The sequence below is a fragment of the Macaca fascicularis genome, chromosome 10 (genome assembly GCF_037993035.2).
Source record: "Macaca fascicularis isolate 582-1 chromosome 10, T2T-MFA8v1.1".
Classification (NCBI taxonomy): Eukaryota; Metazoa; Chordata; class Mammalia; order Primates; family Cercopithecidae; genus Macaca; species Macaca fascicularis.
The window spans coordinates 84,953,245-84,975,529 of NC_088384.1; the positions used below are offsets into that span (position 1 = coordinate 84,953,245).

General features: G+C 46.6%; 1 protein-coding gene across 3 annotated transcripts in view; it reads right to left on the reverse strand.

The window, feature by feature from the left end:
- Positions 1 to 12,787: 12,787 nt before the first annotated feature.
- The window catches only part of TGM3 (transglutaminase 3), a 136,947-nt gene continuing 127,449 nt past the window's right edge, over positions 12,788 to 22,285 (reverse strand). For all 3 annotated transcript variants that reach the window (XM_074003234.1, XM_015457854.4, XM_065522906.2), the window contains 4 exons: positions 21,624 to 21,932; positions 18,670 to 18,827; positions 13,978 to 14,111; positions 12,788 to 13,532 (listed from right to left, as the gene is read on the reverse strand). In XM_074003234.1, the coding sequence (XP_073859335.1) occupies positions 13,385 to 13,532; positions 13,978 to 14,111; positions 18,670 to 18,827; positions 21,624 to 21,932 (749 nt within the window). In that variant the 3' untranslated portion in view covers positions 12,788 to 13,384. The remainder of the gene's footprint in view (positions 13,533 to 13,977; positions 14,112 to 18,669; positions 18,828 to 21,623; positions 21,933 to 22,285) is intronic.

Genomic DNA, 22,285 nt, shown 5'->3' on the forward strand with positions numbered 1-22,285 from the left:
AAATCAGATTTTCACACTTTTTTGCTGTGCTGCTATTGTTGTTTCTATTCAGTTGGCTTAGTGGTCAGAGAGTCCCTTAAATCCCTTGATCAATAAGTGTTTTTATCCTTTGCTAAGGGGCTCTGTGTGTGTGTTGGGGCACACCTGCATCACTTGGCAGTTCTACAATTTCTGCTTTAGACTTTACTTCCTGCTTGCATAAGACCTCAAGGCCAAATACATGTGAAATAGTGAGGCTTTCTCAAGGCTTCACACAAGCCTGTTGACAAAACAGCCTTCTAGATCCTCAGGAATACATCAGATCTTTCCAATGTGGATATTTCACTTCTCACATCTTTCTTTAAGTTTTTGGCCAGGCTCTTGTTTGACTAAATTGGTATCACCGCTCCAGGCAGCTGTGAGGTTAAACAGGTGCTGCTGATTGTTTTTCAAAAACACTTTGGGGCTAGGACTTTTCCTCCAGGGCAAACTTTAAGTCAGATCATATAAAAACAACACCTTTCCAGGGAACTGCAAGATGAATCAAATAGTGACAATGTTCTGGCGGTGGGACTACATGAGGAGCTTCAAACCTGGTCTGCCCCATCTGGTGGCTGCAAGTTACTGGTTTTTAAAGATATGGGTGATTGTGAGGTTTCTGGGTTATAAAGCTACAGAGAAGAGGGAAATGGGAGGGAAACAGGTCAAATTACAAAGTCACAGATCCTGGTGTTTTTACTGAGATTTTGCAATTTTTCTTGAATGAATGCTCCTCAGATTATTATAAATGTGGTTAATTTTGAGTTCTATAAAACTGATTTTGACAATTTTCATCAGCATTTTCATTGCTTTTAAAGAGGTCCTTATTCCTGAATTTCCAACTCCAGAATATGCATTGTATGTATGTATGTGTGTATTTTCTGTTACGGAAAATTTCAAATACATACACAAATAGAGAGAATAAGATAATAAAGTCCCATGTATCCATCAAGACAGGTTCAACAAATTTTAACATATGCCTGGTTTTGTTTCATTTTTTTGTAGTCTGCATCTCAAGAAAGCAGAGGCTCAAGTGAAGATGTAGATACTTTATTAAGGAGGGCTTTCCTAGAGAAAGAGCCAATACTAGGGTGTTATTGAGCTAGCCACTGCTAAGTGCCAATTATTGCCTTTTTTTTTTTTTTTTTTTTTTTTTTTTTTTGAGATGGAGTCTCACTCTATCACCCAGGCTGGAGTGCAGTGGTGTGATCTCAGCTCACTGCAACCTTCGCCTCCCAGGTTCAAGTGATTCTCCTGCCTCAGCCTCCTAAGTATCTGGGACTACAGGCATGCGCCACCACACCTGGCTATCATTATTATTATTATTTTTTGTATTTCTAGTAGAGATGGGGTTTCACCACATTGGCCAGACTGGTCTCGAACTCCGGACCCCAAGTGATCTACCTGTCTTGACCTCCCAAAGTGCTGAGATTACAGGTGTGAGCCATTGTGCCCAGCCTCCCAACTCATTGCCTTTGAGAAGTCATTATAAGCTGCTTTTCAGGGCTGTGTGCTTCTGTGAGAAAGGTGGAAGAATGTATCCATTGAGCCCTCTTTGATGAAAGGATCATCACGCAGGGTATTAACTCCTCTATACTTCCAGTTTCAAGTGTGTGGCTGCTTAGGTGGCTCCTTGGCATCAGAAGGAAAGTCACTGACAGGGAACAAGAGTCCAAAGTACAGGTGCAAAGGGACATGCTATCACGTGCCAACACCAGTTCCTGCAGCAGCGACTGGCACAAGTGACAGGTAAGGTCAAGAGATTGCAGGGCCTAATACACATCTGTATGTTACCCCAGCTCCCTGTCCCCACCTCCCATGTTGGATTAGGATCTGCATTTATAACAAGCTTCCCAGCTGCTTTCAATGTACTCTGGAGGGCGCTTATCTCACTCTTGACGCAACTCTTGATGCACGATGCACGTTGAAATCACTGGGTTCCTGAGTCTGGTATTCACTAGTTAAACTCTGGAGGCTGGTTGTAGTAACTAGGGCTCCCTCTGCTGGTTACAATTAAGATTTCAGCAGGCTGTCTTCAGCCCACAGCTATCCATGCCTACCCCTGTGATTCCCCAGAAAAGGGGGCCTCTGCTGTGCTCTAGGCAGACCCACAGATCCCTCAATCTAGGGATCTCGCTGATGTCACAGACTCAGCTCTGACTAGACCACTTCTGACCAAAGAAAAATCCAAATCTCACCTCTTTCAAAAGTCCTGTCAATTACCTCCATTCAGAATGAATTGTACTCTCAAATCCTGGTGCTGTGGGGTGGCAGTAAGGAACCACTTTGACAGAGATGATGCTTTAGCCAATGCCTGGCCCTTACCGAGCACTTACTATCTGCCAGGTGCTATTCTGAGTGTTCGACATATATTAACTCACTCATCATCATGAGTCTATAAGGTGAGCACCATTATTATCTGTCTTGTACAAATGAGGAAACTGAGGTGCAGAGAGTTTAAGTAATTTCGCCAAAGTCATACAGCCAGTTAAGGGGCAGAGCCAGGATCCCTAGGCCGTCTGGTGCAATAAATATTACTTGTATTATGACTGTGCCCACCGAGGCACTGTTAGGGCCTTGACATCCATGATCACATTTAACTTTGCAGATGAGAAGCTGGGACTCAGAGAGGAAGAGGAAGACATTGCAGCTGACCTGGGTCTGCCTGTGCCCCTGCTCAACGAGTCTGCCCAGTGAGCCTCCTGCATCAGACGCATCTGTATGCCACAAAAATGCATATTCCTCGTGAGTCTCAGCCAGTGAGCTTTGGGAGGGATTGTGAGAATCTGCATTTTAATAAGCACCCCCAGTTGATCCTGATTCACACAGAAGTTTGAGAAACCTTACCACCCTGCCCATCCCCGTCCATTAGAGCACATTCTACCAGTCACCTTAGATAAATGCTACTCGAGCATGGATCTCTTTTTCTTTATAATGGTTAAAAATGCCTTCTCTGCAAGTAACAGAATCTTTGACAACAGTGGCTTAAAATCCTCAAGATCTTTATTTGTTTAGTTCATACAATGTCCAGAATTTGACAGTATCAAGATTGGTGTAGCAGCTCAGCAATGGTGCCAAAGGACCTCGTTCCTTCAACGTCTGTGTTTCACTATCCTTGACACTTGGCTGTTTTCTGTGCTTGTTGCTTCATTGCCACAAGGTGGTTGCTGCAGATCCAGGCATCTTATCTAAACAGTTACTTCCTCGGATTTTGTTGCAGCGAGGGCATGGTCACATGACAGGCTTAGCCTAGCAGATGTTCTCACCTGGAATTTTTACTTGGGAGCTGGTGTCAAGAAGAGGGCACAGTGGGGGCTCCATTCTGGGGGACAATGGTGATGGCCCTGGTGGCCAAAATGGATTCTCCTGCCACCTTTTTCTTAGGTCAAGCAATGATGTCATTACCTGATGGGTTTTGTCGTGCAATTTTGGCTGTAGTGCCTGGCTTCATGGTCACTCTTTGCTCCTGCATGTTTTCTAAGCATGATTCCCTAATATTCCCAGCTAGTCTGTGAGTTTCCTGATGTCCTTTCAGTATTTTCTCCTCTCCTTGACTCAGCCAGTGAATGTTCATTGCTACAGACAGACTTACCAGGCTTGGATCCTTCAGGTCTCAGCTGAAACACATTCCACAGAAACGTCCCCAGGGCTCAGAGGAGAGTTGCCTATTATTCCCGTAACAAAACCTGTGTCTTTCCTTCATCACACTTATCACAGCCTGTCAGTATTTTGTTCGATTACTTGCCTTCTGGCTCCCCACTGGGCTAGAAGCTCCACGGAGTGATGGACCACTGTCTTCTTGTGTGGATAGCATAGAGCCTGACACACAACAGGTATTCAAAATGGTTGTGGTTGAGTAGATGAATGGATACATGAATGGCTGAAGAGGGCTTGTTTTGAGATGGGGCTGACCTGGGAGTCACCCGATGGGCAGATAAGCTCCTTGCTTCAGGTCACATTCCTTCCTCCAGAGTCACATGGAGACTCCAGTTCTGTTCTTTTGCCATCGTTGATCACAAGAAGGCATCATGAAGAGAAAACCCTATTCTTAAGCAGGGTCACAAGGGTTGTCCCTGCCCTGGGTGGGGAGGGCTCCCGCCACCGCAACGAACACCCATTAGCCAAGCATACCAGAGAATAATAATAAAATAATAATTAGATATAAACTATAACTGGCTCTAATGCTTGTGCATAATGCCTAGTTAGACACTGGTAACCCTGGAAATAACAGGGGGGACATTAATGATACCAGGGAGTTTTTCACCAGGCTGGCCTGTGTTGGGGCTTATTCCAGTTACTGTTGTTGCATAACAAACTATCCCTAAATGTAGTGGTGAAGAATACTCATTTATTATTCTTATGGGTGAGGATTTCCGGCAAGGGCACAGTGGGGATGGCTTGTCTGTGCTCCACGCTGTCTGGGCCTCAGCTTGAAGACTTGAGGGCTGAGGATAACTGTCAGTGTCTGGCGCTGGCGTTACCCAGAAGCTTAGTTACTCACACGATTGGTGACTGATTAGCTGATTTGTTGGCTGAATGCCCACATAAGGCCTTTCCATGTGATCTGGACTTCCTTATAACATGGTGGCTAGGTTCCAAGAGTGAGCGCTGGTGGAGGTCGGGGCAGGTGGGGGGAGAGAGAGAGCGCAAGAAAGAGAGCGAGAGAGAGGCAGAAGCCATATTGCCTTTATAATTGATCAGAAGTCACATAGGATCGCTGCCACTGAACTCCACCAGTCGAGGCAGTCTCAAAGGACCCATATTCCAAGGGAGAAATTAGACTCTGCCTTTTGATTGAGACAGGAAGAGTGTGTAGAATTAGAAATACCACTGTGGTCATTTTGGGAAAATATGATCTGTTACCACAGCCCCCCTGCCCACCCACTCCGCACTGCTCTAACCCACTAAATTGGGATTAATTCCAGCCAGTCGAGGTCAGGATCTTCCCGGTCCCTTCCACCTGCCTCTCAGCCTCATGTCACTCTGGTTCATTAACACATCTTCCCTTCTCATGTTTCTCCCCCTGCCTGAATTTGAGGAAATCGTGACGTTCTTCAAGGCCAGCTCTTATGAGAAGTCCTCCCTGATTGTTCCAGCCTCCCAGCTGGGCCTTAGGGCTTCTTTTCCCTCTGAAACCTGCTTTTCCTTTCAGGACTGGTGTGGAGCTCTGAGCACCCGGGACTTTATCAAAGAAGATGCAGCTGTGACTTTCTGGGCTGAGGCCAGGATTGCAGCACAGTGATTAAGGAGTCAGACACAGAGAGGTGACTGAAAAGGGGACAGAGTGAACCTGAAGAGGAGGGAAGGAGCTTCCCACATCACAGCTCCCTAGGGCCCACCTCATGGAGGAAGAGCAACAGAGCTGTGCCCCATTACACCTGGAGTCCCTGGATTGCTCAGGTGGAAAAGCACTGGTGTCAGTTGCATGCTTCTTTCTTTGACAGCCCACAGCCAGTCCCTTATCACGTCTTGTGGGCTCTGCCTTCTCCACTTCCCGCCCACCCATCGCTACCAACCTGGACCACACCACCCTCATCTCTTACCTGGGTGGTTACAACAACCTCCTCCATGGACTCACTGCAGCAGCCAGAGGGTTTCCTTTAGAACACAAGTCATATCCTGTCACTTCTTTGCTCAAAACCTTCCTGGGCTTCCCATCTCAATCACAATAGAAGCCCAAGTCCTTACAAAGGCTTACAGGGCTCCACAGGATCTGTGTTCCCCTCCAGTTACCCTTACCCTTACTTTTTCACTGCAGGACCATTGCCTCCTTTATCTTCTGCAAACACACCAGGGGTACTCCCAACTGGCTTTGCTCCCCTGCTCCAGAACCTGCTCCTTCAGATGTTCACATGGCTCTCCCTCATCATTCATGTCAAATTTCTACCCAAATACCACCTGTCAGAGAGCCTGCCCTGCCCAATCCTGCCCCCAACATACTCCCATCCTGACTTTTATTCATCAGTGTACCAATCATTACTTGAATTTATATTTTAATTTGATTATCCATCTTATCATGTATCTCCCCCTACCTTCTCCCACTTCCATCCCACTGTCCACCTTCCCACCCCCTTGATGATAAGTTTTCAGAAAGCACTAATCATCTGTGCTGAATCCCCAGAACCTGGTCACAGGAGGGTCTCATTAATCACCTGTGATTCAGTGAAATCTTGGCCATATAATTTAATGGCCTCGTGCCCATGGGAAGTCACATATTGCAAAATCAGATGAGGTGGGTTGCCAGTGTCAAACACAAGATACTAAAACCTTTTTATACAGTTCTCCTCCCTACCCCTACATGCATTTCATGATTAAACAGAAGGCTGGTCCTTCAGGCGGAAGCATTGGCCATCAGATGTTTTACAAATACCTGTAATTCCCCCATCTACCAGTAGGAGGTGCCCTACTCTCATTCCTAAGGGTTAAGAAATATTGGGAGGGGCATACTTCATACTAACAGGCATGTCCTCTGAGGAGTGGGGAAGGGGGAACTGTCTATTTTTTCACTCTCTTACTGGCTTACATATTTAAGGATTTTTTATAATATGAATATATTTGTATAAAAATAGTTTAATGCATCTATATACTTTAAAATTTTTTTAAATAGAGAAAGCAAATTTATGACAGAATGGCCAGAAAGTCTGACTATATAAGTAATATTACTTAATTTTGTTCCAGATTGAACCCCCTTGATTACATCTTCTGAGGCATACTAAAACTGCAGGTTTATTCCATGAAAGTCAGAGGCACAGATCATCCAAGGCAAAGTGTGAGAATGATGCAGTTGCTGCATAACACTCCACTTTCATTGCAGTTTTGCACAGCACAACCAATTATGCCCTGAGGAGGGACAACACATTGAACTTATCATGTTAAGGTCACTGAGCTTATAATGTATTGTAATGTGACATCAATACATCATTTTATGTATATTTACCTGTGTTTCCACCTGTAGATTGGCAACCATTGACACATAAACAAATGATTTCAATAAAGTATAGTAAGTGATTATAAAGGTATGTGAAGACTAGTATGACAGCAAGGAGTGGAGAGAATTTGCTCTAAGCCTCAGCTTCCCCATTGGTACCAGTGTGTAATAATTCCACCTTTGAAGGTTGCTGGGAGGAGAAATGATATAATGTCAGGGGGAGTCCCTGGTACTAACATTCATTGTAATGGGACATGTTGAATTCAGCTCTTTGAGGCTGGCTTCTCCAGGCAAGTGTGATCAAGGTTGGGAGGAGGAGTGGTCTAGAGCTAGAAATAGGACGGGCGAAGAGGCTGCTTCTGGGAATAGGGATGCTCATCAGCATAGGAATGAGAGAGCCAATAAACTAAGCAGTTGCAGGAAAGGAGGTTGGGAGGAGGTGTTCAAGAATGCCTCCCTAGGGCTGGGTACCACAGTACAGACACACTTCCTTGTTTCTGCTTCATTTTCCCTCTGTATCTCTTTGTAAACCTGTGATGGGATTTATCAGTGGATACCTCTTTAGAATTTGTGTAGGTAGTACTGCGTAACATACAGATTAGGCACTAGAGCCAGCCTACGAATCCCAGCTCTGTCATTTACTATTTTGTGATCTAAGTAACTCTCAAAATCTCTGCTTCTTCATTTACAAAATGGGGATAATATTAGTACTTTCCTCAAAGAGTTGTTGGAAGGATTAAATAGATACTTATGATAACCTTAGAACAGTTACTAGCATATTGTACACTCTCAATGAATGTTAGATATTAAAATTCAATCAGTCATTTCATTCATTCATTCATTCCCAATTTCATTTATTTTTTGGCTCTTTTATGAATTCTTATAGGTACTTATCTACACCAGGCACTAGGCTAAGTGAGGAGAATGTAGGGCTAAACAAGACATGGTTTTTGCCCATGACAAGCACATAGTCTAGGACAGGGGAGGAGAGATGTAGGCCAGATGACCTTAAGCCAAAGTGGTCTAGAAAGACATGCGCCAAAGTGGTGCAAAAAGACAATGAAGGGAAGGCATAGAGAGAAAAAAAGAGACCTAGTGTGCTTGGATGCAGCGATGTGGGAGGAAGATGGGGAAAGTTTTGCAGAAGAGGAAATATTTGAACTGAGTGCTGGAGAGTGAATAAATATTTTCATGAAGCTAATTAATATAATACAATACAATAATAAATAATATCCTATGCTGCATAACAAACCACGTGAAAATGTGGTGACAAAACAACAACTAGTGCTGTGGCCAGGAATTTGTGTTAGGCTCAGCTGGGGAGTTTTCTACTGAACTACACTCCAAACTCAAACTTTAAAACAGATATGGGGATACTCTGGATATCTATTTCTTCCTCAATGAGTTTTGATTGTTTGTGTCTTTCAAGGAATTTGTTCATTTTATCTAAGTTGTCAAACTTTTTTTTTTTGAGACTGGTCTGGCTCTGTTACCCAGGTTAGAGTGCAATGGCTCGATCTCGGCTCACTGCAACTTCTGCCTCCTGGGCTCAAACCATCCTCTTACCTCAGCCTTCCGAATAGCTGGGACTACAGGTGTGTGCCACTGTGCCTGCTATTATTATTATTACTATTATTGGTACAGACAAGGTCTTGCCATGTTGCCTAGGCTGGTCTCAAACTCCTGAGCTGAAGTGATTCTCCAGCCTTGGCCTCCCAAGATTATAGGCATGAGCCACCACACCCAGCTAAGTTGTCAATCTTTTTAGCATAAGTTTGTCCATAATACTTCTAAATTATTCTTCAAATAGCTATTGGTTCTCTTATTCCTGATATTAGTAATTTGTGTCTTTTTTATATTTTGCTGATCAGTCTGGCTAGAGACTTATCAATGTTATTTATGTTTCCAAAGAACCCACTTTTAGTTACACTGAATTACTATTTTGTTTTTCTATTTTCTGTTTTATTGATTTATGCTGTTTGGTATTTCCTTTTCCATTTATTTTAGATTTTAGGTCCCCCTTCCCTTCCCTTCCCTTCCCTTCCCTTCCCTTCCCTTCCCTTCCCTTCCCTTCCCTTCCCTTCCCTCTCTCTCTCTCTCTTTCTCTTTCTCTCTTTCTATCTTTTTCTCTCTTTCTTTCTTTCTTTTTGATGGAGTTTTGTTCTTGTTGCCCAGGCTGGAGTGCAATGGCACAATCTTGGCTTACCACAACCTCCGCCTCCCGGGTTCAAACGATTCTCCTGTCTCAACCTCCTGAGTAGCTGGGATTACAGGCGCCCGCCACCATGCCAAATTTGTATTTGTAAAAATACAAATAATTTTGTATTTTTAGTAGAGATGGGGTTTCTCCATGTTGGTCAGGCTGGTCTCGAACTCCTGACCTCAGATAATCTGCTGGCCTTGGCCTCCCAAAGTGCTGGGATTACAGGCGTGAGCCACTGCACCCGGCCTGGTTTAATTTCTTCTCTTTTTAGCTGCCTAAGGTGGAAGGTGAGTTCATTGATTTTTTTTTCTTTGTTTCTAATATAGACATTTTAGTGCTATAAACTTTCCTCTGCTGCATCCTATGCATTTTTATATGCTGTGTTTTTAGTTTAAAATACTTTGTAATTCTCTTTAAAAATTTCTCCTTTGACCCATAGGTTATTCAGCAGTCTTTTCTTTAGTTTCCAAATGTTTGGAGACTTTCCAGATATATTTATGTTATTGTCATCTAATTTAATTTCTTTGTCATCTAATTTAATTTCTTTGCCTTCAGAGAACATTGACACTATTTATAATTTTTATTATTGATGGACTGATTCTTTTATCATTCAAAAATATTCTTTTTCTTTAGTAACAATCTTTGGCTATTTTGTTAAATATTTCGATAGCCACTCCAGCTTTGTTATGGTTACCATTTGTGTGGTATATAACTTGTATTCTTTTATATTTAACCAATTTCAACTTTGTACTCAAATTTGATTTTTTGTAGCAGTATATAGTTGGGTCTTGCTTTTTTATCCAATCTGATAATAGTTGCCTTTTAATTGGGTGTTTGGGCAATTTACATTTAATGTGATTATTAGTATGATTGGGTTTAATCTACCATATTGCTACTTATTTTAAAAATCTGTCTCAACTATTCTTTGTTCCATTTTCTCCTTTTCTGCCTTCTTTTTCTATTAATTGAGTATTCTTTACTATTACATTGTGTTTACGTTGTTGGTTTATTACTGATAACTGGGTTTTCTTGTTGTTTTTTCTTGTTGTTTTCTTTCTTTTTTTTTTTTTTTAGATGGAATCTCACTCTGTTGTCTAGGCTGGAGTGCAGTGGTGCTATCTCAGTTCACTACAGCCTCCACCTTCCAGATTCAAGAGATTTTCCTGCCTCAGCCTCCCAAGTAGCTGGGATTACAGGCATGCACCACCACACCCAGCTAATTCTTGTATTTTTAGTAGAGACAGGGTTTTGCCATGTTGGCCAGGCTGGTCTCGAACTCCTGACCTCATGTCATCCGCCTGTTTCAGGCTCCTGAAGTGCTGGGATTATAGACATAAGCCACCATTCCCACACTGTTTTCTTTTCTTTTCTTTCTCTTTCTTTTTTGAAACAGGGTCTCACTCTGTCAACCAGGCTGAAGTGCAGTGGCACCATCTTGGCTCACCGCAACTTCTGCCTCTCAAGTTCAAGTGATTCTCCTGCCTCAGCTTCCCGAGTAGCTGGGACTACAGGCACGTGCCACCACACCTGACTGATTTTTTTTTTTTTTTTTTTTTTTTTTTTTTTTTTTTAGTAGAAATGGGGTCTCACCATATTGGGCAGGCTGGTCTTGAACTCTTGGCCTCAAGTGATCTACCCATCTTGGCCTCCCAAAGTGCTGGGATTACAGGTGTGAGACACCGTGCTGGCCTTCTTTTCTTTTACTGGTTTCTTTAGGTTTATAATATAGATTTTTAACTTTTCACAGTCTGTCTTCAATTAATATTTTATTACTTCATGTATTATATAAGAAATTTACATCAGTGTATTTTTTTCCTTCCTGGCTATTGTGTTATTATTTTCATACATTTTACTTCTACAATGTTGCTATTATTTTTGCTTTAAATGTAGAGGATGCCACCACTGAATTTCTTAGTGATGTTGATGCCCCTGTCACTACTCATTTCTGATGGCCTCAGTGAATGGTGGGTGGGTCCTCTGGACCCTCTGAGGGAAATAATCCTTTGGAAGATGTCTCCTGGCCCCTCATAATATATCAACCCCAGCATGCCCATTTCCCTGAGCCTTTTAATTCTTTCCTCTATCATGCACCGTAGCAAATCAGCCCCTTCAACTGTACTTAGCATAAGTCATCACTTCTTCCAGATGTTTGGAGCCACTAAGCCAGTTTGCACCAGCTCTTGGTATCCTCACCTGGGTGTTAAATCTCGTATCACAAAAGAATGGCCCCAAGTCAATAACTTTTTCATTGTTTAGGCTAGTGTTACAGCTTCCTTGATTAAGCACCCTCAAATCCACTGCCAGAGTTCTCCCATGATCCTGCTGTCACATGATGGCTGGTTTTTCGGATCCTTTAGACTACAGACCCTTTATTTCTTTATCGGATATGGCACATCCCCAACTGAGTTATGCTGCAACTTAACGGGACTTATCAGCCTGGAGGCCAAGAGAAGAGGCAGAAATAGATCCTGAGGAGGGCTCCTGCTGCAGGGGAGAGATTTCTTCAGTGTCTTCCCATATGGGGCAGGAGGTGGGGAGAGAAGTTACTGGATCTTAATAGGAAGGAGGCCAGGCCTGTCTATGGGCTCTGAAGGTCCAGAGGAGTTTGGAAGTCAAAATGTTTGAGGGTATCCACGCAGATGTACCCAATCCATATTGCCTGGGATAATATGGGATGAGGATGGGTTCATGGCAGCTGGATGGTGAGTGATTCAACCCCAAATCCCTAATTTACTGACTGCTTTTTTTTTTTTTTTAAGAGATGGGGTCTCACTGTGTCATTCAAGCTGAAGTACAATGACACAACCATAGTTCACTGCAGCCTTGAACTCCTGGCTCAGGCAACAAGCAGTACAGAAAGGCTGCATTTAAACACTGGCGACACAGAGACCATCACTGGCGGCATTACATCAGCACCAGTGAAACAGACGACTGTCACTTCTCTTCTTCTCTCTCTGTTCCAACTCTGAGGGATCAAGCAACTTCCCAGGTCGAGGAAGGAAGGGAAGGAAGGTGAGAGATGGACAGTGCCTCCTCTGCAGGCGTGAGTAAGGCCTGCGCTGCTCCCAGGGGAGAAGCTTTGAGCTGGATGTGAGGTTGAGATTTCTATTTAGATTCTGCTGGTCTCCTGAGTTCAGAAAATGAGGCAGAGTTGTCAAAATGGTGTTAGTCAGCACAAGCGACAGAAAAGCTAATGGGATCTGCTTGAGGTTATTTTAAGGGATAAAGGCTGAGGAACCATCAGAGTGTGTATAAAGGCAGAGAAGGTTCAGGTTGAGTTAACAGCGCTGTGGCTGGCAGAAGCACGCGTTTGCTCCTGGCTGCAAGAGGAGTGTGGAGCCCCGTGTGAGCAGAGTCTAGGCCACCCCCGGAACCAGCTCTGCCAGAGGGTTCCAGCAAAAACTGTGAAGTCCCCTCTCACTCTGATGCATGTAGAAAGGCCTGAAAAGTTTGTCCAGCCACACAGAGAATGTTTGAAGCGTTCTGTGACCAGGGGCTACCTACCAAGGCAGCCTCATCTATTTTTGGACATAATGTTAGAAAGTTTTCCTAAACTGGATTGAAATGTTTCCCTATTTTTGCACCTACAGCCTTGTAGATCAAGCCCACTCCCTTTGGACATTGAAACACAGAGAACGTGGCTTCCTCAAGTTTATTCCCTGCTCCAGAAGGTCACGGCCACAGCCTCTTCTCTCCTTCACCACCTCTGGTGCAATAGCAGTCAAGTAGAGTCGCTGCTGTGTGATCGCACTTATTTAACATTTATTTTGAGTTAGGGTGTGGGTGCTGGGGCAGCTGGCTAACCATCCCCTGCCCTCTGTGGTGGCCTGAGAGAGGAGCAGGAATGCCCCGTGCAGGTTGGGGATCAGCAAACAATCTAGACCAGCTTTTCTCCTGTGTCCCATTTGGAGAGTCCCTAGGTCAGGGGCCAGTCCATCCTGCAGCATTGAAGGGCGTGAGGGATGAGCAGGGCTGTGGGGCCCACAGAGCAGGCAGCCCTGGGGAGAAGTGGCCAGGGAATGTGCAAAAGTAATCAAGTCATGGGACAGGGTGGACCTAGCCCCAACCTGGGGGAGAGGGGAAGGGGATGTGCTGGAGCCTGGAGGTCCATGTCTGGCAGCCTTGGGAGATGAGAGGGTTTCCCAGGCTGGACAGCATGGGCAGGGAGTTCATTCCATGGTGAGCTCTCCCTGCTCCGTGTTATCCAAGTTTGTACAGGAGGCCACCAGCGCCCTTCATTCGACTACGTCGATGGACAGCATGGCCTTGATTGCATGGAACTTGTTGCAGGAGAAGTCGGCGAGCAGTTGCTTGGTGCCACTCCGGGTGGGCAGGATCTCAAAACGGACCCGGGACCGCTCCTTGGGACGCAGGGTCGGCACACTGATGGGGAGTGCATGGATCAGTGTTGATATGAGACACACAGACCTTGGGCTGGACGGGCCTTCTGCAACCTCCTGTCCTGTTCTGATGGAGGCTGGGCAAGGCCACTGCTTCTTTTGCTCCCTCTAGCTGTCCTCCGGGTTACGGGGCCCCTCCAGCCCCGGGACACTTCAGCAGAGGAAGCGGGAGGGGGGTCCCATGATCTCCCAAATATTCTAAGCCCTGAAGACCAGCTCTTAGCTCTGATGACCTGGACTTCTCAAGAGTTCAAGTTTGGTGAACCCCCAAACCAAATGCAAATGCAGATTCTAGAGTTCCAAGGCCCCCAAAAGAGTAAAGAACCTAAGGTCAGAGGGAGCTCTGTCTGTCCCACCCAGAGGATCTGGAGGGCCCCCCCCCGCCCCCTCCCACCCTCCCGCACCGGCCACTCAGGCCCAGGACTCACTCGATCTTCAGGTTACCCAACAGCAGGCCGCTTCCCTCCACCATCAGCACACAGTCCCTCACTGGCTCATCCAGTGGATTGGAGAAGAGCATCTGCACGTTCACAGGCTTCCGCACACGAGCCTCATCCAGCACCTACAGAGGAGAGGGACTGCCGAGTCAGGACTCCAGCTGCTCAGCCCCTGCCTGCACCTTGGTGAGGGCTGGGCAGGGTGACTGAGTAAAGGGGGTGATGTCACTGAGGATGAAGGAAGGGGAGACCATTTAGCCCTCCTAGGTGCCAGGCATATTCTGTCTGATGCCCCCTGCCCCCCAGTACACAGGGTGGTCCTAGGACATTATCCCATGCTGTGGATGAGAACCTCAGCTTTGAGGAGGAAGGGGCCCTCTGCAGCAGCCAATAGCACTGTGGCTTCCCTATCCTGACTCCAGTTCAGCCCCTGCTTCCCAGGACAGCCCAACTCCACTGTGGGCTCTGTGAGGGTCAGGACATTTTTCATGCTGAATTTATTTTTTTCAGGGACAGGGTCTTGCTATGTTGCCCAGGCTGGCCTCAAACTCCTGGCCTCAAGTGATCCTGCTGCCTTGGCCTCCCAAAGCACTGGGATTACAGATGTGAGTCACTGTGCCCAGCCACATGCTGGATTTAATATTACTTTCCTTGGCTTTCCTGCTTATGGGTCCTGTTTCTTCCCTTAAAGCTTGAACCTCCCTCCCTGGGAGGCCCCACAGGTGTTGAAAAGGGCAGCCCCAGGCCCTGCAGCTGCTCATACCCCGGCTCACACTGTGGCTCCTTAAACTCTTTTCCAGGGCTTGGGTTCCCCCAGCTCAACCCAGGCTACTCTCCTCTGCTGACGCTCCAGTCTACCAATGTCCTTCTAAACTTCTAGAGCCCAGAGGTTCCCTGTGCACTATTTATAGTCTGAGCGGAGCTCTAGTACCACACTGTCCTTGCTCAGGGATCAGAACAGGTGAAGGCTGGGTTTGGGGTCAGAAAAGCAATTTGGACTGTTTATTCAGACCAAAAGATGAAAGCTGTTGTGTTTCTGCTAAGAAACAGCCATAATTCATTCTGAGCAGACAAGTCATCTCTTTGGGCCTCAACTTCCTCATCTGATAAAGAAGGACAATCATTTCTGCCCTCCCAGAAGGGGCCAAATGAGATCAAGGATGGGGAAGAAAGCATTTTGGAAATGGAAATGGAAATTGTATGGCTATGGGATTTCTTCTTCTTTTGAGAATGACTGAAGGTTGCTAGGGGGTTTTTGTGTTTTTGGTGGTGGTTGTTGGATTTTGTTTTTCTTGTCACTAATCCTCAGAGCAACCATTTTACAGTGACAGAGCTGAGGTTCAGGCTGATTCAATAACCTGAAAAATTCACACACTAGAAACAGCAGAGCCCAGCTGGATCTAAAGTCTTTGCTCCTTCTGATAGGTCTGCAATACCTCCCAGTAATTTGTGAATAATTGAAGCATTTTAGACACCATGGTCTATATTATCATCTCTTCCATGAAACTCATTTAAATGTATGACATAATTTGAAGAGTGCAGCATAATTTTATGCTATTGGGTTATAACAAAGCTATACAGATGTTGCCACATTTTTCATGTTGATATTTAATTTGAGATTTCCGTGCATTTTTTTCTTTTTTTAATGCTGCTTACCACTCCCTCCTATTGACCCAAATCTGTAAATATACCCAGAGGAGAGGATAAAAGCCACCAAAAACCTCAGTTTGATAGTCACAGATGATGAGGCAATTGGGAGGACATCACCCTTTGGAAACAATGTTCAGATTGTTTTTGGCCTGGTTTCATGGTCTAAGGTCCTCAACGCTAATTGCCAGCTAGTACCAGGTTAGATAATGGGGTTTTACCCAAATCATTATCTTTTCGTACAAATCACCTTCTCCAGTTTAAAAATCCGTGCTCTGTTCTGAGTGAGCTATGCACTGATCATTCAATAGAGACAAGAATGTCTTGATTTTCCGAAGGCTTAGGTGGAGGAAAGAATGTGTCTCAAAGAAGGAAGATCAGGAGTCATTTAAAAAGATTAAACTTTTAAAAAGAGTTAGTGATGGCACATTTCTAGCCCATATAAATTCTGATTTCCCTTGTAAAGATATTGTAGTATCTTTAAAGATAAGTAGACTTGCCATGGATATCTGGAAGATATATAGCAAAAGTGTTGAATAAAAGATAACGCTGGAAGAAGGTTTGAGGACATCGGATAAGGGAATATAGTGGGGAATATACTGGGGAAAAACACTATTTTTTTTTTTTTTTTGTCTGAGTCTCTCTCTGTCACCCAGGCTGGAGTGCAATGGTGCAATCTCAGCTCACTGCAACCTCTGCCTCTCAGGTTCAAGCAATTCTCCTGCTTTGGCCTCCCAACTAGCTGGGATTACCGGTGCCTGCCACCATGCCTGGCTAATTTTTGTAGTTTTAGTAGAGAGTGTTTCACCATGTTGGCCAGGCTGGTCTCGAATTCCTGATCTCAGATGATCCACCCGCCTCGGCTTCCCAAAGTGCTGGGATTACAGGAGTGAGCCACCGTGCCTGGCCAAAAACTAACTTCTTTTAAACACTGATCACTTTAGTACAGAATGTTTTCAAAACTGGACTGGCAGCCACCCAGTATAATTTTCTGGACTCAGGAGTTGGAATGGGCACTCTGCTGTCCACCATGTCTAGAGAGATAGGGAGTGTTTCTCAGAAGTGTCTTGTGAAGCAGGAGAGGCTGTCACACGCAGGGCACAAGCCTGGACTGGCAATGAAACCTCTCGCCTGTGCGGGGAAGAATGCAAGTCCAGAGCCAAGGGGCTCTGTTCCAGTCCTGCCCCGAGGAAGGGGCTATTTCTCTTTTACAAACAGTGGCTCTCCACTAAGACATTGTGCCAAGGGAGACAGTGATGAACTCAGAACAGAGGTAACGCCTGCCCTTGTGGAGTTTACGGTTGGGGAGGGGTTCACAACCAAATAATTGCACAAAGACAGATAATATTCCAGTTGGGACAAATGCCTTGAAGGTAAAGGACAGAAGGTTCTGAGGGTGTATAACTGAGACCAAGCCTAATTTCGGAGCTCAGGAAAGTCTTCCCTGAGGAAATGACACTCTGCAAAGGAAGTAATTGATTGTCCCAATGACAGAGTTGGAGCAACTGAGACTCAGATTAAGGGACTTGCTCAGTGTCACCACTGATCAATGGAGGGGTTTGATACAATGCCAGATCCATTTGGTTGCATGGCCCAAGGCCTGAACGACTGCCCCTCTCAGCCCCCAGACTGGCTGCCCAGTCACTGGCTCTCTAGCCCCTAATGTAGGGGACGAACTCCCCCATCCTGAAGCACAGTCCAAAGTAACCAGGACAGTAAAAGGGTGCAATTGCAGGCCAACTGTATGGGAGAACCAGGCCCCGCATCAGAGCCAGCACCCTAGATCCCCCTGCCCTCTCTGAGGTCAGGAACCCCTGTGGCCAGCTTACAGCTTAAGGAGGGATGGGCCAGGGCAGCCATGATTATCTGGCTCCTCCTGGTTTCTGGGGCTTGGGAAACCTGTGGCACTGTGATTGTACAGAGAACGGCAATTTCTAGCTAGACGGGGGGGCGGGGGGGCAGGGGGGGCAGATGGTGGGCACAGCAGATGAGAGAGGGCAGGGCCTGGCACATGAGGCTCTTGGTTGGACCCCAAGGGAAACCTTCGTGTTCTCTGTCCGTTTGTCTGCCTGTCCTTGTCCAGCCTTTTACCCTTCAGACCTATACTGCCTGGCTCCAGCACCCTCCACCTAGGGCTAGGGGGATCAGGCACAGGGGCTACAGGGTGAGGGACAGGCTTGGAGCCAGCACAGGTGCTCCTGCCGGTGCTGAGGAAGAGACAGAGTGGCACGAGGGGCCTCCCACAGACCTGCAAGCCCCACCTTCCTGGGCTCCTGAGAAGGAGCTTGGGGGTGAATGCTGCAAACAAAAGGAAGCCCTGTGAGCAGAGAAAGAAAGAGGGGTCTTTGTTCTCAGCCACTTTGAAGATGCTGTTGCTGGCTGGTGATGTATCAGCACACCTTGGAGGGGCATGGGCTGGGAGTCCCAGGGCCTGAGGCCTAGCCTTGACTCTGGCAGTAGCCAGCTGTTCCCTTCTCTCTGGGCCTTGGTTTACTCGTGTGAAGTGAGAGTGGAGCATGTGACTAGGCTCCTAAGAGTCCATGATTCTGTAACTCCAGGGTCTAGACAGTGGAGAGATGCTGTGGCTCAGGCCTGTTTCTGACAGGGGGCTGGGCTGTGGCCCTGACACATCAGCTGGCTGTGTGCGGGACCCACACCCGTGCCTCTCTGTGATTCCCAAGCCTGGAGTGGCCCAGAACACAGCAGATGCTCAGCAGCTGAGTGAGAGGGGAATGAACTGAAAAGAGTCCCTCCAGACCCCCCCTCAGCTGATGCCCCCAGTGGTTCTGAACTAGAATCCGAGAAGCAGCCAGGCAAATGCACGCGTTTATCCCACCAGACAGGGAGCAGGAACACGGGCCTGAGTGGGAGTTCTTGGCTATTTGGCAGAGGCTGGACCCAAGCCGGGCCCAGTTCTCTGCCCCTCCCAGCAAGAAAAACTCTCCTTTGCAGTCTGGGAGAACTGTGGCTCTCAGGGACGGTGGGGCTCCTGGGAGCTGGGCTGGCTGGGGGCAGAACCCCTTCCCAGCCCGTTACCTCCAGAGTCAAGGTGGGGTTGTCCAGGATGATGTCCCTCTCCACCACCACCCCAGGTTCATCTGGGACCTTGCACACGGCTGTGATCCGGATCATGTTGTCGGACTTCAGGTACTTTTCATACTGAGCGTACGAGATCTTTACAGGATGCTCTGCCTCTGGAAGGAGAAGTCGGGAATCCGAGTGAGGAGGAGTGGGGATGGCTTCTGAACCTTCCTCAGAACTGACGCCAAGCCAAGGCAGGGTGAGCTGGCGGGAGGAGCTGCAGCCCCGGGCTTGACTGAGCCCTCCTTGGGCCAGGTCCTGTGGGAAGCCTCCCCTGGTTGGAGTGGGCTCCAGAGCAGGGGCCAAGGAGGCCCCAGGACTCCGTCTGGCTGGGCAGATTCCCAGGAGGATGGGCTCAGAGGGGCTAAAGATACTGCTGCTTCCTCCCCACCCAAAATGTTGGAGGGCAAGTGTCCTTTTTTTTATTTTTTAAATTATTTGTAGAGATGGGGTCTTCCTATGTTGTCCAGGCTGGTCTCAAACTCCTGGGCTCAACTGATCCTCCTGCCTTGGCCTCCCAAAGTGTTGGGATTACAGACATGTGCACTGCGCCCAGCCACAAATGTCCTTCTGAGGGGCAGTGGAAGAGTACAAATGCCACCTGATTGCCAACAACAGTAGCAATCATGACAGTAACACAATAATAGGTAGGAAGGAAAGCCAGGGTATTGGCTAAACAAACACTTAGGATCCTCCCCGTCATCTAATAACCTGGGGTTCTACTGTCACAGCATCCCTTTCATTCCTCGTGCTCTCTCCTGCTTCTAAGTCATCCACACACCAGCCAGACAAAGCTTTAGAAAGCTGTTTTTTGTTTTGTTTTGTTTTTTTCTAAATCACTGTTCTTCCACGTCATATATCACTTCAAAATTTCTCCGTGGCTCCTCATTGCCTTAGATAAAGTTCCGACCCCTCAACCTGGCCCTGAATCACCTGTCCCTTAAAAGAACCTTCCACACTTCCTGTTCTGCAGACAAAACAGGCACCTTTTTGCCCCCATATTTTGACTCACATGATTCCCCCAGATGGAAATGCCTCCTCTGGCTTCTCTCCATGCATCTGGCTCCTTCCCCATGCTTTAAGTTCTCTCTTCTGACCCTGTGGGCTGTGGGGCCCTCTTCTTACCCTGACAGGCTTAGGTGCTCCCTTCCCTCAAGCTTTTATGCTGGGTGGCCTGGAGGTGCCCCAGCACCCACAGTGTTACACACTCTTGTAGGTAAGACTGTGAGGAGGAAGTTGCCTCTGCTTTTAGCACTGGAGGAATTTGCCATCCCTGGCCCAAATGTGGAGAGGACAGGCCCTTGCATCAGCTGGTCCAACCCTCACCATCAGTGACTGCCAAGGTTCAGAAAAGGAGGGAGACTTAACCAGGGTCACCCAGCAACTACTTGGCAGATGACCAGACTCTAAGACCACTATACCTGCCTTCTCTCTCTTTTCCATTCCATTCTGCAAAAGGATTTTTTTAAACCATTTCCATCCTGTGAATTTTTTTTTTTTTTGACTTCCAAAATTAGCTCTTTTGGCCAGGTATTGTGGCTCATGTCTGTAATCCCAGCACCTTGGAAAGCCAAGGTGGGAAAATTGCTTGAGGCCAGGAGTTTGAGACCAGCCTGGGCAACATAGGGAGACCCCATCTCTACAAAAAGCTTTAAAAGTTAGCTGGGCATAATGGCATGCCTATAGTCCTAGCTACTTGGGACTACAGCTACTTGGGAGGTTGAGGCAGAAGGATTGCTTGAACCCAGAGTTTGAGGCTGCAGTGAGCTATGATCACGTCAGCCTGGGAGATAGAGCAAGACCCTGTATAAAAACAAAACAAACAAACAAAAACAAACAAACAAATTAAAAAAGCCCTTTCTTTGAGTTTCTAAGGTCAATAACAGCCAGGCAGTTCCTTCTAATATTGAAAAGATTTCTGCTAAAATTCTGCCAGAAGACGGATTGCTAGGGGATGCTGCCTTCTGACAGGTGTGACACCTCTGTTTCTCTGGAGACAGAATTCTTTCAAGATGGGCAGTATAATTAATCAGTTTCTATTAGCTCCTTATGTGAAGCAAATAACCACCCCACCCTGCTAATCTGGTTTGTAAGTCCAAACTTTTCACAACAGCTTGAAGGATTTTACCAATGTGGGCACACCTGCATTCTAATCCTTCCACAGCACAACCTTTATCTGCTCCACCTTGTTCTCTTCCCATCCCTGCTACCCAAGGGCAAGGAGTCACATCCTCCCAAATGATCAGACTTCTAAGAAAACCTGTCACTGTTGTCAGGGTTCCCGAAGGTCCACTCACCCCGTGGCAGCCGTGGGAGAGCCCTGGACCAAGGTTTAGGGCCCTGTGGTCATTGCCACCCTCCCGAGGTCAAACTAGAAAAGCGATTTGTTGTGGGGGTGGGGGTGGGGGTGAGGTGGGTAACAGCAAAACAACATAGAAAACAGGGGGTGGCTCTGGACTCAGTATCAGGAAACACAGGACCAAGACCCAGCACTACCGCTACTATCTATGAGACTTTATCTCTGAAGCAAGTCACAGATCTCGCCCAGCCTCACTTTCTGCCTCTATAAGATGGATACTGAAAATCTGCCTTTTTTTAGAAGGTCAAACTGTGTGAGGTGGTGTATAATTGTAAGGGATATTGTCCATAGCCATGAACTGCCAAAGCCTCCCTCCTTCCTCCCTTGGGGCGTAAAAGGATTTTGGTTGGCATCACCCTGACATTTGGTTGGCATCACTCTGTTCATAGAGACAGCAACTTCCAAAGCATAAGACATGGATTAACCACAGGGGCTGCTCGCTACTCCATTCTTAGCCAGCTAACCTGGAGCCCAGCAGACACCCTGCAGCCCCAGAAGGCCATTGGCTACCTCGGATTCGTGGATCCCCTCCAACTGCAGGATGCATTACCTTCCTCAGGGTCCAGGGACATGGTGGCAGAGTCCTTCCACACTTCATGTACAAGTGTGCCATTGTAGACGATGGTCCAGGCTGTCATGTTCACTGTCACTGTCTTCGTATCGCTGCTCAGGTTTTTGAGCAGTAGGACCAGGTTGACTTCTTTGCCCACTGCTAGCATGCCAGTGACCTTGAACTTCCCGACGATGCTGGACTCCCGTTCCTCTGCTTCCAAACCCATTGAAGACGTTGCGCCAAATGACGCATTGGGTTTAAGTTTCCCCAAAGCCTTTTGGAACACTCGTCTTTCCTGGTCAGAGCCTGTGTGGTGGGAAAAGACAGAAACACGCTAGGGATGTGGTGGCAACCTGGGCAAAGGACAGTATCCTGCCTGGACAGGTGGCCTAGGACTGGTGCTGGCTCCATTGCTGTCCTAGCAGGCATTCGACTTTCGCAGGTCTCCAGCTCACCTGTCTTAACCGGAGACTCACAGACCAGTTGGTCTCTGGCGCTTTTCCAATCAGCTCTAAATTTCCCAAAATCTGTAGAAAAGCTTTATCAGCACCTGCACACAATTACTACGTGGCTTGATCATTTGCTTGTGTTAATTAGGTTAGATTTCATTTTTTTTTTCTGATAAAATGTCTTTTGTGAGACTTAAAAAACAGATAATT